The 13262-nt window shown below is 41.9% G+C and overlaps 1 protein-coding gene across 10 annotated transcripts in view; it reads right to left on the bottom strand.

Annotated features, from left to right (window-relative positions):
- Window positions 1-13262, bottom strand: part of arhgef37 (Rho guanine nucleotide exchange factor (GEF) 37) — a 200101-nt gene that overhangs the window by 103097 nt on the left and 83742 nt on the right. For 5 of the 10 annotated variants that reach the window (XM_063053480.1, XM_063053484.1, XM_063053487.1 and 2 more), the window contains 2 exons: window positions 5828-6006; window positions 16-139 (listed from right to left, as the gene is read on the bottom strand). In XM_063053480.1, coding sequence (XP_062909550.1) covers window positions 16-139; window positions 5828-5995 — 292 coding nt within the window. In that variant the 5' untranslated portion in view covers window positions 5996-6006. Of the gene's footprint in view, window positions 1-15; window positions 140-5827; window positions 6007-6615; window positions 6659-6734; window positions 6977-12990; window positions 13087-13262 lie in introns of those variants that run through there. The other 5 variants (XM_063053479.1, XM_063053485.1, XM_063053483.1 and 2 more) reach the window with 5 other exon arrangements.

Genomic DNA, 13262 nt, shown 5'->3' with positions numbered 1-13262 from the left:
TAAAAGAAAAATTACTTATCAGGAGAAGTTGGTCAGATTTTCCAGTAGCTGTTTCTTCCAGATGTTTGAGTAGGTTGGAGGATACTGGTATTACATCATCAATATTTCCAAACAAGCCTTCCAGATCTAGATCTGGCACCTACGAAAAGAGAGAATGTAACTGCTGTGAGAGATTTTAGTACTTCATACTACTTCAGCCATAATCAGTTGGTTATGAAGGTTATGTTTTATACCAAAGTTAAAAGAAATAGACCAAGACGAATTGAATGCTGATAATACAAAATAGAAAACACATGACTATCTGCTCTGCCAGCATCTGATTAAAATAAAAATGAAGTAATGCATTTGGTAGAGTACTTTGGAAATTTTTTATAACATTTTGAGGATCTTAATTGATTACCTGTTCTTTAGCCAAATGCTAAGATTTTTATTTCTCTATTAATTAACGATGAGTCTCCATATATTTCATATACTCCATATATTTGCTATGTTTACATATTCAGATAAAATTTTGAAGCTGAAACATTTTTGCCAAAAAAAAGAGCAATTGACAGAATTTGTTGAAGCAGAAAAAATGTAAATATAATTTAGGATAGCACTAGGGAGAGACCAGTGTGACTTGTAAATCACATGGGAATGCAAAGAGAATTTGTTCTTTTGCCTGTTAAGATGGATGGAGGCAATTAAAGTTGTTGCCAACTCATTCAAAGTTGTTAAGCTTTCCATTAGGTTAGATCATCTCTTGCACTGGTTACTGTTCCCTTTCCTCTCTTGCATGCTCCTGGAGAAACTACTGAAATGCCCGCTTCGCTGCCGCTGCTACTGTGCAATCGAGAATCTCCAGAGGGGAAAGCCCCAAATCCTCGGCTTTGCCTATTGCCTGTTACCGGGGCTGGGGTCGAAGCGCCAGGCAGAGATTGTGTTCGGTGCTCAGTGTCGGAGGGTTGGTTGGAAGCTCAAAGTTTTTGGACAGACTCAAGAGTCGGCTGTGGTCGGGTGCTTCCAGGGTGCTGCATCGGCAAGTTTGCGGCACTGGAAGTTCATGGCAGGGAGAATGTTTCTTCCTTCTACCGTCTGCGTGAGGTGATGGGACTTTCGAGAGACTTTGATACTTCTCTTTACTGTGCCCATGGTCTGTTCTTTATCAAATTACGGTATTGCTTTGCACTGTTGTAACTATATGTTATAATTATGTGGTTTTTGTCAGTTTTTTAGTCTTGGTTTGTCTTGTGTGTCTGTGATATCATTCTGGAGGAATATTGTATCATTTCTTAATGCATGCATTACTAAATGACAATAAAAGAGGACTGTGTGTCCTCATATTCTAATCTAATGGCCATTTTAAACCGTAGGGCAAAAGCAGAACTACAATAATCTGTGACAGCCAATTTTATTGCAAAGCAAAATATCACTCAATAGATTAATGTTTATAGTTGCCAGGGATTATTACAGAGACAATCAACTTCTATTGTTGATAACTATCTGCAATTTTTGTCAGCTTGTTTTTTATTCTGTGTGCTGCTTTCCTTCATAATGTCTGCATATCTATCAATTGAACAATGTAGTCTGGAAGACAGAAACATGGCAGAAGTTGGGAATCATTGCATCTGAGCTCCTTCATCACCACTGGAATACAACTACTCAGTTGATTATGGTCACCAATGTCCTTGAAAATAATATTTTACCCTGCTTTTTCACTTCTCCATAGTTATATTGTATAGTCGTGTTTTAATTAACTCAAGGGGAACAAAATGCACTCACTTTTTTTCTTTTTGTGATTTCGAACTATTTCAATCAATTTCAATGACTTAAGAAAAACTTTCAGAATGTCACAGTGATTAGCAGGAGTTGAGTAAGAACCATTGCTCAGACTGAGTTCCATGTGTCCAGTTTGTTTATTAGTAACTACACTGGGGTGAAGATGATGTTTGATTGCAGGCACAATGAACAATACCCTGTTGTTTTGCTAAGGAAGAAAAATGCAGCTCATTGCAATGTGTCCAAATGATACTATTGAAGTTACAGGTTCCACTCAAACAATATTTCTGGGAACAGCAAGGTACTAATATGGATTGAATATAAAGAAATAAAGCCAAATCTTTCTTTGAGAACTTGAAATAGACAATGTCAGTGCAACAGATTTCTACTTGCATACCGCTAGCAATATTCCTATTTCAAATCTGACTGCAGAGAATTTTATAATACTAGCTCATCCACTGCATATAATTTAAATCATCGCTGGCACTTCCAAGCTATGGCACCAGGTACACCTGTCAATTGTATCAAAATAACCATGAGACAGAGCTAGAAATCAAGGAGCTCAAATTAACTCAGAGGATTATTGGTCTGGCAGAGATTACAGAGTGGTATTTACGAACAGTTGGGAGCCAAAATAACCTAATAAGCACAGAGGCAATTATAAATCTAACTTGGAGTAAACGAAAATTAAAACAAAAGTGCATTTTTATCATGACTTTGGATTTTATCATGACTTTATCATGACTTTTATCAGGACAAGTGTTGTTTTTAGGAAAGAGAAAAGATAACGATAAATTTGAATGAGGGAGGGAACAGTATCCAGTGGTTCAATTTAATACTGGAGAATGTATATAGTATACAACCTGAAATCCCTACTCTTTGTAGACATTCACAAAATGGAAAAAAACGGAAACAATGAATGAAAGAAAACATTAGAACCCCAAAGCCCCCCTCCCTCCACGCACAAGCAACAGCAAAAGCATTAACCCCTACCGCCCACCATGAGTTTACACATTCTTGAGCAGAGGACAACTCTGATGTTACTTATGTAGTGATCAGCTGATAACTGAAAAGAAGCATAGATCAGCTCCTAACAGCTAAATGATCCAGATGTTGCCGAGAATTAGGATGACAACAAACTTCACTGTAAGCAACAAGACAGTCCAAGCAGAAGCATTTCTCAGGATGCCTAACTTCAGAAAACATTAGATTTCTGGCACCAATGCCTTAGTAAATTGAACCTCAATAAAGTACAAGTAGAACATAGCTTTTTAAAAAATCTATCGGTAATAGTTTAACTTAGTGAGAACTCTTTTCCCTCTCCTCATTTAGACACCTTTAGCAAGTTGTTTTTTTCCCCTTTATCACTTATTCTTTTGCTTCTATTCTTGCTTGTCACATTGGCAGCACTACAAAGCAAGAAACAGCTGTAAATCAGGAATTGGAAGGGAGGGAGGAACTCAGGAAAAATACCATTACTAAAGAGGTGGTCCTAAGCAAGTCTTTACAGTGGCCGCCTAGCAGATCTAACAGTTGTGAAGGACTTCATTCTGGGGTCATAAAAAGAAATAGCTTTTGAGCTGGATGATACATTGGTTTTAATTTTACAAAATTCACAAGACCTGGCAAAGGTGTCATTAGATTGTAAAACAGCAAAGGTATTACCTTGCACATTTTGGTTTTCCTTTGATTAATGCTTTGAACTTACAAAACATAACAGTCAAGAGGTTTGTTGTTGTTGTTCAGACCATACACCAAAATGGGGAAGAAATGCGATTTAAGTGACTTTGACTATGGAACAACTGCTCGTTCCAGATGGGGTGGTTTGATTATCTCAGAAACTGTTAATCTGGGATTTTCACACAGATCAGTCTCTAGACTTTACAGAGAAAGGTGTGAAAACCAAAAAAAAATCCAGTGAGCGGTACTTCTGCTAATGAGAGAGGCCAAAGGAGAATGGCCGAATTGGTTCAAGCTGACAGGAGAGTGACGGTACCTCAAATAACCTCACGTTTCAACAGTTGTGTGCAGAAGAGCATCTCTGAACACACAGCATGTCGAACCTTAAAATGGATGGGTTACAGCAGCAACAGAGCATGAATATACATGAATATTTCAGTAACATGGTAAATATATTGTTTTATTAAGCATTCTTTGTTTGTTTAAATAATTCATTATGGGCTATATGTAAAAGTCCATGATCGGCATACATAATGGTGCTACCACATCATAAGTGCACGCCTCACTAAAGAAAAGAATGCGGTAGACATGTTATTCTCGGCTCTGTGTTTTTACCTTATAATTAGTTTTATGTTTTGTGGTTTCAAAACATAACAAAAACAAGGTAAAACTATCTCTCTCAATGAATCATAGTGTGTTTGGAACTCTTCCTCAAAGGCAGTGGAAGGAAAGAATTTGAATATTTTTAAGGAAAAAACCAGTAGATTCTTGATAAGCAAATGGGTGAGTGGTTACTGGGAGTAAATAAGAATGTGGATTGAGTTTGCAATCAGATTAGCCAAGGCCTTATTAAATGCTGTGGCAGGTTTGTGGGGGCTAGTTTATATGTTCAAAACCCTCTCTGCATTTGACTGCCTCGTACAATGATGCAAGCAGAACTCCAGCTGACTGCTCAACGAACTTTCCATGTAATTGACGGTTTATGCAATTAGTACAAGTATAGGACATGTCCTTACCGTCTAGTTTTGTTTCACTATCCTTACATCATACTGATTATACGTTCAAATTTCAGTTTGAAGGGGAGCTGCCATTTGCTTTTCACATGTATTGACATCACCTTTGCTAATTCTATCAGTTCTCTGAGTTCTCCATGTACATCGATGTGGCCATTCACAGACAGCATTTCTGCCACATCACTAATTTTATATAAGAAAGCTATTGTGAGCATTTTTTTTAAACTGTGTTATTCAAATGAACTTCAAGATCTTTTAAGTCCCACCATACCACATTCATTAACATTGTATCTGTGACTGATTGGTCTTGCAATTCCACAGTTTTAAAATAAGCACCCTTCTCATTCTTCTGGGGCTTTTTCCACGTCCATGCCTCTGTCATCACTCCCAGTGTTATATTTATTTATTATTTATTGAGATACAATGCAGAATAGGCCCCTCCGGATCCACAAGTCAGTGCCCAGCAATCCCTTGAATAAATCCTACCCTAGTCACGGGACAATTTACAGTGACCTATTAAACTACCAACTGGTAGGTCTTTGGATTGAGGGAGGAAACTGGAGCACCCAGAGAAAACCCACGCAGTCACCAGGAGAATGTACAAACTCGTTACAGACAGCAGCAGGAAATGAACAAGGGTCACCGGTACTGTAAAGCGTTGTGCTAACCACTATGCCACCATGCTACTCTTTACATAATACTCCCTGCACTTCTATGTCTGGCCTCCTGGACATCCTGATTTTAAATCCTTAAACACAAATATTTGAGCTGTCAACTACCTTGTACCCACCCCTCTAAAGCTCTCCATTTCACTGTTTTCTTTTCTTTTAGAAGCTCCCTCTCACCTATTTTTAACCAGATTTTTAATCATCTATCCTAATTTCTACCCAGGTCATTTGATGTCAAAATGATATTAATCATTTAGGTGCCTTTAGACACATTGCTTTATTAAAAGGACAATACAAATACAAGATTTTTCATGTCATGATTATGCGGCAAGGTGTAGCACACTGGTAGGCTGTAGGTTATTTTGGGGCTCTAAATTACTCCCAGCAAAGTTGGATCGCATGAAAATCAGGACAGAACTGATTGTGGGGACATCAGAGGGAATGGGAACACTCTAAGAACCTGCATAGACACCGTGGAATGATTGACCTCCTCCTATGTTGAATGAGACTGCAACAACATGAAAATCTGAAAATAAAATGAACTCCAAGATGTTCTAATAGATGTATCTCAACGTTAATGCCTATGTTACCAAGAAACTCTTCCTCCTGCATTCTTCCCATTCCTGAATGAGATCAAGCATTTGGGTAAGTGAAACATACCTTCTCATATTTTTTCTCAATTTATGTGTAATTTTTTAGTGGTATTACCTGTTTGGATTGCAAATGATCCCGAATATCTGTTGCACACAATTGAAGTAAAGTAAGATAGCGCTTTTCCGATGTAACCAGCTCCTCAATTGCTTTTCTTTGTTTTTGTTCCATTCTGCTGGTTGATGGGAAATTGTCAACTTCCTCATAAAAAGACAAATCGTCCATGGCAACGGTATCTGCAGGAAACACAAATAGATAGCTGATTAAATGACTGTCAGTAGTCTTTACTTAAGCTCTCCTGAAAATTGAAACACCGCTCTTAAGACTTAAATAATCTAACATTATATTTTTCATTACCAAAAAATGCACATTTTTGGCAATGTAGATATTTATTGTGTACCCCTAATTCTACCTGAACTGAGGAGAAATGGCTAGGTATGGAGTCAAAAAGGGGCCACACTGGGTGTGGGGGGTAGGGGGCAACAGATTACCTTTGTTATAGACAGAGAACTAGAAGGGTTTTGACCACACAATCCGGCAACTTCAGAATTGCCATGACTGCAAGCATATTCTTTATAAAACTCAAGATCAATTTAATTTTAATTTTACCAGTTACCATGATGAAATTTGAATGCACACCTCTGTTCAGAACTCTGGCTGTTAAAACACTAACCTTTTCAATATGTCACTGTACTTATAACTAATATTCTCTAATCCCTGAAATATTCTCCTCCTTCTTGCTTTGTTGCTAATAACATGAATCCTAAACAATTTCTATTAGTCGGAAGTTAAGGCAGCCAAACAAGCCTGACTAACGTAACAACATAAACAATCTGTTTGCTTACTGCAGGCCATCATGGAACATTCTGGTTAACACCTTCATAAGCCATCATTATTTTCAGTATCCAGATCCAACCTTTTTTCAAAAAACTAATTGCTAATAATTCCTTAACCACATGCTTACATTTTTAAAATATTTCAGCTTTCCAACTATGAACTTCTTTTTCAATGAACAGCAAATACTTGGAAGTGAAACTCACATTGCCTGTGAAGTACTGTTACAGCTCAGTGCTTGCTGAGTCTGCCAAAATGGGCTGCAACTGCACTCTCATTGGCTAACTTTATTCAGAACCCGACAGTTCCAAAAGCAAAACAAGAGATGCTTTAAAGCAGTTAGAAAACTCCATATTTACTTTACTGGAAATAATTGCGAAGGGTGTGAGTGAGCGTTTATGTGTGCGGGAGGCGTAGTCGTGTCTCCTTGGATCAAACCCAACTTTATCTCCAAGTATAGTTAATTATAAATAGAACTTTGAATCTCAGGAAAATCAAAAGGAACATTCTGTTTGAGTTGATGTAATCATTCAAAATTACCATTCATAGCAATGCTATTTTGACCACTCCTCATTATTGCTTCACATATCACAAACCAGGAATAAAGTTTAGAGTAGAATTGAAAACCTGTTGGTATACTATTTGTGCATTGCATAATTCTGCAAAATGTGCCAAGAATGTCACACTGCAACTTTGCAAAATACTATAGATTCTTCAGAGAATGGAATGTGACTCCAGCCTACAGCTAATTCCACAGTGTAATATTGTCTTCCCACCCTATTGCCTGTAAAAATGCTATTCCCTTTTCTCAGTCCCTTTTCCTCCACCACATCAGTTTCCAAGATAGCAGAATTGACCCCTCCTTCAAAGGACATTATTTCCCTTCCTCCAGAATTGATGCTGTCCCCACCCATAACTCCTCCATTTTACGAATATCTGCGCTCCCCCAATTTTCCCGCCACCTCTAGAGTGATAAAGTTGCTCTTGTCCTTACCTACTACCCCATGAGCTTCTACATCCAACATATCATACTCCATAACTTCTGCCATCTCCAAAGAGATCCTACCATTAAAAATATCTTTACTTTACCACCCCCCCAATTTCTGCAGGGTTTGATCCCTCTATGATTCCCTTGTCCATTCATTCCTCCCCACTAATCTCCCTCCAGTACTTAAAATAAAGCAGGGGCAAACAGCATAAGTGCGGCACTTGCTCATTCACCTCCTTCCTCGCCGCAATTAAGGGCCCCGAACAGTCCCCAACTTCAGCAGCGCACCTGATGAAGTCGTCTATTGTGTCTGATGCTCCCAATACAGCCTCGTCTATCCGTGAGACCCATCATCAGTTGGGGGAATGGCTTCGTTGAGCACCTCCGTTCCATGTGCCAAAAGCAGGACTTCCGGGTGTCCCAACATTTTACTCCCCATTCCCATTCCGATATGTCTGTCCTTGGCCACCTCTTGTACCAAGATGAGACCACCCTCAGGGTGGAGGAGCAACACCTTGCATTCCATCCGGGTAGCTGCAACATGATGGTATGAATGTTGATTTCTCCTTCTAGTAAAAAGAAATTTCCTCACCGCCCCCCCTTCTATTCCCCACTCTCACATGCCTATCACTTACCCCTGGATCCTATCCTTCCCTTTCTTCCATGGTCCACTATCCTCCTCTATCAGATTCCTTCTACTCCAACTGTCCACCTGGCTTCACCTATCACCTTCTAGCTCGCCTCCTTCCCCTCCCCCAACCTTTTTATTCTGGCATTTTACCCCTTCCTTTGCAGTTCTGAATAAAGGTCTCATCCAGAAATATCTGCTGTTTATTTATTTCCAAAGATGCTGCCTGACCTGCTGAGTTCCTCCAGCATTTTGTGTGTGTTGCTTTGGATTTCCAGCATCTGTAGACTTTCTCATGTAATTTTGCCATTGCGCTTTCCTAACAGTCTTTACAATCTACTCCATCTACCTTATTATAAACAAATTTAATAAATCATTTTATAACCAAAAATAGGTTTCTTCCTGGGAAACCTAAAGAAAGAGAGCCAGCTGTAGGATTAGATCAGGTCATGTGGTCTAAAGAATATAAAAGCACAAGAATTAGAAGTAGGTCATCTGACTCCACAGGTCTGTCAATCAGTAAGTTAATGGCAGATCTTTTGCCTGGGCTACTCATTTCTGCACTAGCTCCATATCATTTAACAACACAGCATTACTGAGTATCCCTGCACTAATCTATTTTATTCTCACCATATTCCAATCAAATCTCTCCAGGTTCTATCACTCATCTAAATATCATCACAAACATGTCTGCTATAAGTTCAGCTATTTCTTTCAGCACATTGCCTCTTTTGTATGTATGAGCTTTTAGTTTGATGCCTTCTTTTATTTCCTTAGTTATCCAAGACTGGCTCTTTCCATCCTTATGGTCCTTAACTGGAAAGTTGAGCACCATGATGAATCTCTTGAAAATCTTCCACTGTTTCTCTACTATCCCATTGTAAAGCATGTGTTTCCAATCTATGCTAGCCATCTCTTCCCTCATCCCATTGTTGTTTCATTGGGCTGTAACTACTGCAAGTACAGTGCTACAATAACGCATTCCAATGTTTTCTCCTTTGCTCACGTTTGGTTGTAATTACAGCTGTAATTCCCCTTATTTAGGTGTTTAGCTCAGTGGCCTATCAGTGATCTGAAGTGATTAGGAAGAACAAATAAAAATAAAGCAGGGGCAAGTGGAATGGCCATTGTTGGATTGGGCAGTGTTTGAGTGGTTATTTGAGGCTTTAGCTCTTCAAGGCTGTTGGTAGATCTTTTTGCTCCCCAGTTTATTTATTGATTTGCTTCTTTAATTTTGTGCAGTTAGCCCAATAGAGTTGCAAGGTAAGATAGTCGAATACTCCTCTTACAGAATGGGGGAAGACAGGGAGACCTTCAGTGTCCCTGACGACCATACCTGCAGCTTCTAACACCCCGTGACAAGGAGTTGCAGCTGGAACTGGATGAACTCCAGATCATTCAGGAGGCTGAGGAGGTGATATACAGAAGATATAGAGAGGTAGTTACACCCAAGGTGTGGGGTACAGGAAACCAGGTGACAATCAGGAAGGAGAAAGGAATTAAACAGCCAGTGCAGAGTACCCCTATGCCATTGCCCTGAACAACAGGCATACTGTTTGGATCACTGAATGTGATCTCAGGATTGCCAGCCGTGCAAGGTGCTAGTGAGGCCAGAAATAGGAAGATCATACAATTTAACACGTGGCTAAGGAGTTTGCATAGGAGAGAGGATGTCAGATTTTTGGATCATTGGCTCTCTTGCAAGGAAAGTGAGACTTGTACAGAAGAGATAGTTTGCACCTGAACTGGAGGGGACAGACAACCTAGCAGGAAGGTTTGCTAGTGCTGCACGGGTAGGAGTGGGGGGAGGGGGTTAACTAGAGTTGGAAGGGTATGGTAACCAGAGTATCAAAACAGGTAGTAGAGAGGTTGTGGAGACAGATACTGTTAAGACCACAAACAAAGTCAGGAATCAAAAAGCTGAGCATGGTGTGACTAATGTTCTGAGCTGCATATACTTCAATGCAAAAGTATTGTAGGAAAGGCAGATGAGTTCAGGGAATGGATCCAAACACTGAATTCTGACTCTGTAGCCATTATTGAGACATTACCCAGACAGGCAGAGAAGAACCGCCCCCCCCCCCAGACTTGAGTTATAAATGGGTCTTAGACCAAAAGTAAAAAAAAAGTAAAAAAGTAAAAAACCACCACTCCGCAGCCCCGTCTCCCTCAGATCCCACCGTCAGCTCCTGGGCCCTCGGAGGCTCCATCTTCCTCTCACCCCATCCCTCCCCTCTCCATTGACACACCCAGCCTCCCCCCTCCCCCCTCTGATCCCAGCTCTCATCCGTGCCGGGTCTTTACCATCCCCTCCGACCTTCAACTGTCGGAGGCAGAACGCTCTGTTCTCAGTAAGGGCCTCACGTTTGTCCCCCTTCGCCCACACCTCAGCGAGTTCCATGTTCGCCATGATGCAGAACTTTTCTTCCGCCGTCTCCGTCTCCGAGCCTACTTCTTCGGCAAGGACTCTTCCACCCTCACCGATGACCCCTTCTCCCGTCTTCAACCTTCCTCTTCTTCATGGACACCCCGCTCTGGTCTTTTGCCTGCTCTGGATCTCTTTATCGCTAATTGCCGATGGGACATCAACCGTCTCGACTTCACCGCACCTTGTCCCCATTCCAACCTCACTCCTTCGGAACGCTCTGCTCTCCACTCCCTCCGCACTAATCCTAACCTTATTATTAAACCCGCCGATAAGGGGGGTGCTGTTGTAGTCTGGCGTACTGACCTCTACCTTGCCGAGGCACAGCGACAACTCGCGGATACCTCCTCTTATTTACCCCTCGATCGTGACCCCACTAAGGAGCACCAGGCCATTGTCTCCCACACCATCACCAACTTTATCCGCTCAGGGGATCTCCCATCCACTGCTACCAACCTTATAGTTCCCACACCCCGCACTTCCCGTTTCTACCTCCCACCCAAGATCCACAAACCTGCCTGTCCTGGCCGACCTATTGTCTCAGCTTGCTCCTGCCCCACCGAACTCGTTTCTGCATACCTCGACATGGTTTTATCACCCCTTGTTCAATCCCTTCCGACTTATGTTCGTGACACTTCTCATGCTCTTAAACTTTTCGATGATTTTAAGTTTCCCTGGCCCCCACCACTTTATTTTCACCATGGATGTCCAGTCCTTATATACTTCCATCCCCTATCAGGAAGGTCTCAAAGCTCTACGCTTCTTTTTGGATTCCAGACCTAATCAGTTCCCCTCTACCACCACTCTGCTCCGTCTAGCGGAAATAGTCCTTACTCTTAATAATTTCTCCTTTGGCTCCTCTCACTTCCTCCAAACTAAAGGTGTAGCTATGGGCACCCGTATAGGTCCTAGCTATGCCTGCCTTTTTGTTGGGTTTGTGGAACAATCTATGTTCCGTGCCTATTCTGGTATCTGTCCCCCACTTTTCCTTCGCTACATCGACGACTGCATTGGCGCTGCTTCCTGCACGCATGCAGAACTCATTGACTTTATTAACTTTGCCTCCAACTTTCACCCTGCCTTCAAGTTTACCTGGTCCATTTCTGACACCTCCCTCCCCTTTCTAGATCTTTCTGTCTCTGTCTCTGGAGACAGCTTATCCACTGATGTCTACTATAAGCCTACTGACTCTCACAGCTATCTGGACTATTCCTCTTCTCACCCTGTCTCTTGCAAAAACGCCATCCCCTTCTCGCAATTCCTCCGTCTCCTCCGCATCTGCTCTCAGGATGAGGCTTTTCATTCTAGGACAAGGAAGATGTCTTCCTTTTTTAAAGAAAGGGGCTTCCCTTCCTCCACTATCAACTCTGCTCTTAAACGCATCTCCCCCATTTCACGTACATCTGCTCTCACTCCATCCTCCCGCCACCCCACTAGGAATGGGGTTCCCCTGGTCCTCACCTACCACCCCACCAGCCTCCGGGTCCAACATATTATTCTCCATAACTTCCGCCACCTCCAACGGGATCCCACCACTAAGCACATCTTTCCCTTCCCCCCTCTCTCTGCATTCTGCAGGGATCGCTGTCTACGCAACTCCCTTGTCCATTCGTCCCCCCCATCCCTCCCCACTGATCTCCCTCCTGGCACTTATCCGTGTAAGTGGAACAAGTGCTACACATGCCCTTACATTTCCTCCCTTACCACCATTCAGGGCCCCAAACAGTCCTTCCAGGTGAGGCAACACTTCACCTGTGAGTCGACTGGGGTGATATACTGCGTCCGGTGCTCCCGATGTGGCCTTTTATATATTGGCGAGACCCGATGCAGACTGGGAGACCGCTTTGCTGAACATCTACGCTCTGTCCGCCAGAGAAGGCAGGATCTCCCAGTAGCCACACATATTAAATCCACATCCTATTCCCATTCTGACATGTCTATCCACGGCCTCCTCTACTCTAAAGATGAAGCCACGCTCAGGTTGGAGGAACAACACCTTATATTCCGTCTGGGTAGCCTCCAACCTGACGGCATGAACATCGACTTCTCTAACTTCCGCTAAGGCCCCACCTCCCCCTCGTACCCCATCTGTTACTTATTTTTATGCGCACATTCTTTCTCTCACTCTCCTTTTTCTCCCTCTGTCCCTCTGAATATACCTCTTGCCCATCCTCTGGGTCCCCCCTCCCCCTTGTCTTTCTTCCCGGACCTCCTGTCCCATGATCCTCTCGTATCCCCTTTTGCCTATCACCTGTCCAGCTCTTGGCTCTATCCCTCCCCCTCCTGTCTTCTCCTATCATTTTGGATCTCCCCCTCCCCCTCCAACTTTCAAATCCCTTACTCACTCTTCATTCAGTTAGTCCTGACGAAGGGTCTCGGCCTGAAACGTCGACTGCACCTCTTCCTACAAATGCTGTCTGGACTGCTGCATTCACCAGCAACTTTGATGTGTGTTGGTTGAGTAAATAAAAAATGGCGTGTTATAATTTGATATTATTACGTTACTTTGTTATAATTCAATATTATTATATTACTTTGTTATAATTTGATATTATTAAGTTGCTAAGTAAACAAATGGTAGGAATTTGTATGTTAAGGGTAAACATATTTGTTTAGC

The sequence above is a fragment of the Mobula hypostoma genome, chromosome 7, assembly GCF_963921235.1.
Source record: "Mobula hypostoma chromosome 7, sMobHyp1.1, whole genome shotgun sequence".
Classification (NCBI taxonomy): Eukaryota; Metazoa; Chordata; class Chondrichthyes; order Myliobatiformes; family Myliobatidae; genus Mobula; species Mobula hypostoma.
The sequence above is the reverse complement of the archived record's forward strand: the minus strand, read 5'-3'. Positions and strand labels throughout refer to the sequence as shown.